This window comes from Xyrauchen texanus, unplaced genomic scaffold, assembly GCF_025860055.1.
Source record: "Xyrauchen texanus isolate HMW12.3.18 unplaced genomic scaffold, RBS_HiC_50CHRs HiC_scaffold_1374, whole genome shotgun sequence".
Lineage (NCBI taxonomy): Eukaryota > Metazoa > Chordata > Actinopteri > Cypriniformes > Catostomidae > Xyrauchen > Xyrauchen texanus.
The window spans coordinates 1096-4227 of NW_026265734.1; the positions used below are offsets into that span (position 1 = coordinate 1096).

Here is a 3132-nt window from a genome sequence, read left to right on the forward strand (position 1 = left end):
CTGACAATGCATTGTGCACAGAGGTACTGTATTCAGCAAGGTCTGTAGATATTAAATCCCTTAAATTTAGAGCCCTGTGTATCTCTATGCCATTGAAACGCTGGTCTTGGTACAATTGTGAAATCATTTACAACACCTCCGCTTCTAACCAATGTTTCAATATTATTCTGACTTAAACCTACATGGGGGTCATTCGTGTCTGATGAAATATTGCTTACACCACCAGTCTGTACTGCATCAACAATCAGCTCATCCTCATTATTAGCATCCTCGTGCTTTTTTATCATTGCTTCTAATCTTTCACAAAGGTTAGGTCGTGAGACCCCAGTTTGTCATTATATTTTTGGATCATGTCTTCTAATCGCTTATGCGTACTTTAGAGCTGAGGGGCCTGATATTAATGAGGATGAACTGTGTGATGATGGTTCTAGTGACTGATTTAACATCTCACATTCTTTATTACCATTAGAATAATTTAGACATCTTCTCTGTGTTTGAAGAATACCCTCTAATCTAGCATTTAAATCCAAATAGGCAGGACCTAAAACATCTATCTGTTGATCGATTATGCTTTGTAGCTGTTCAATATTTGACAAATGATCGTATCTAGTTCTTGCAGAAGGATTTTGTTCAAAGTCTGGTTGACAATTAAGCAATTCATCGTCTGAATGTGTTCTTTTACTCGTCATATTGAAAACTTTTTTCAATTCAGTTTTATTTTCCACTGATTATACACATACACCAACTACAAAAAAGCACAGGTAGCCTAAATAATACTAAACAACAACACCCTTTTAACACAAATCAAACATAAACACAATTATACCCATACCAGATACAAAACAACAACACCCTTTTAACACAAATCAATCATAAACACAATTAGTTATTTTATATGTTCTATGACAGCGTTATTGATGTTAGTCAATATATTTACCATGAGCTGGCTTTCTCGGAATTCGTCCTGGAGAATCTTTTCAATTTTATTCAACATCTCGCGATTGGCACCAACTCGATCGAGAATAAACCGTATAAGACTTCCTTGTTCTTCTGAGTTTGTCATCACCATGTGGACGCAGTCACAAAGACGTTTGACATTCTCTGAAATAATATCCAGCTTCTCGTCCGCCAATCGATTCTGTTCACGCAATTCCATCAACAAATCATGGGAAAAGTTCTGTTGATTTGATGGTAGATTTTCATCCGCTTCGATAACTGTCTCTTCCACACACTCCTGATTATTCGCATCGTCCTCCGTACAATCCGATACAGCATCAATAAACGAAATCACATCCTCCGCGTCGTTTAGCAGCAGCTCCTCATCTGGCACCACAGCCCCGCCGTGTGATGAGACAGCATTATCGGTGTTGTCTGGAAGTATGGGTTGGTTAAGAGCGTCCCACTCCCTCACGAACGCATCATTATTGAAGATTGCTGTGGGGTCTTCGTCAATTTGAAAACCGGTAGCGTACAAATCTATATAAAGAATGAGAATATGTGCATTAGCAAGGGGGTTACCATTTTTAATGATGTTAGTGTGAATCGTACTCACCAACTGATTCGTTTAACACAGAAGGTATTTGACGTAACGTTGTTTGATCGCTTCTCCTTTCTCCTGATGAAGACCGATGTTTTTTTCTCCAAAATAGTGTCTTGCACCGTTTCCAGCTGGGGGTACAACATGTAATCGAGGGCTTCGTGAAATCCTCGGAATAGGACTAACGGGTTTGTTGCGTCTCCGTGAACTGAGTGACAGTGATGTCTTCGGTTTGGGTGTAGCAAAGCCCGGTTGTGAGACAAGCGTTGACAAGTCGACGTTTGAAATATCTACAAACACAGAAAATACATTTTTGTTTTATCAATATTGCATAATCAAAATAGAACACAAATAATGTATACATACCTTGCAGTACACATCTGTTGACAGATTTGCTCTGACCCGTTGTTTCATTAATTAATGGTTCAGTCACTGAAAAACAAATAGAAAATATTCACATCAGTACTAAGCAATTCTAATATATAAATACATAAAAATGATCTTTATGTAAACTTACGCAGTTGATCGATGCGATCCAAGTTTTCATAATCGTTGATAGGTCCTGAATTACGTACAAATAAAAATGATTTAAACGCCTGTTAAAAAATCAAGGTACCAAAATGTAAAACATCAATATTTAAAAAATCACATACTTCTGAAAATAAACGCCATTTTAAAGTGCAATCACCCGTGTTCTACAGATGCGTCCGTCTGGTTCAGCTGTAAATGATGACCACACACACTTAAAGTCTGTTTAAATAGGCTGAGTTCTCCCCATAAGAAGACCTTCACTCACTCACTGCCGGAGGGAGGGGTTGGGGAGGGTTGGGAGGAGTGGAGGAATTAAAAGTTCAAAGGTACTGCAATTAAGTCATAAAGCATAGGTCATATATAATTTTTGTCACAAAGTTTCACAATCACACCACAGCTATCTGGCGCCATCTTCTGTTTAAATCTGGGTTCATGAAGCATCGCGACAAACTCAAAATGACCTATATAAAAGTTTAAAACTTTCAAAAGTTCAAAATGACCTATATAAAAAAAAGTTTTATTCATGTCTCTTTTATATAATTCTCAACAGAAAAATACCCTTTTCTTAGACAACAATTGATCTCATTTTGTTTTCATACATTTAAACGATCGCACATCTTTCTGTCTAGTGATTTAACTCAGCGGCTGTTTTTATTATAATATTATTGAATGTAGGCCTATTAGCTTGTTTTTAGTAGGCGGTTGCGCGTGAAGAAAGGACCCATTAATTTACAATATTAATATGTTTAGTTAAAACCTCTTTTAGAACTGAATAATGCAACATTGGGATGTTTGATAGTTTAATCTGTGCCTGAAATCATTTAAAAGGACTGTCGATAGACTATACCAAAACCCCCGTTGTGAAAAATTAAGAGATCAAAGATTTAAAGTGACACTTCGAACTCTTGGAGCGTCTTCACTACACATCCCCGCCACAAAACATCTGTCGATCATCGCCTTTATGTCTGAATCATAAAATGAATTACCCCGCAGCATGAAAACGAATCCCCCGCTGCTCAGCGCCTTAAGGATTGGATCAAAAAACGCATTATCAATTTGGATGC

At 37.4% G+C, this 3132-nt stretch overlaps 1 protein-coding gene across 1 annotated transcript; it reads right to left on the bottom strand.

The window, feature by feature from the left end:
- Positions 1 to 843: 843 nt before the first annotated feature.
- Positions 844 to 1718, bottom strand: LOC127641694 (uncharacterized; the record flags this gene model as incomplete). Its single annotated transcript, XM_052124619.1, has 2 exons — positions 844 to 1476; positions 1553 to 1718. Coding segments are annotated over 2 exons (756 nt in total), but the record flags the coding sequence as incomplete, so codon positions are not given.
- Positions 1719 to 3132: the final 1414 nt, after the last annotated feature.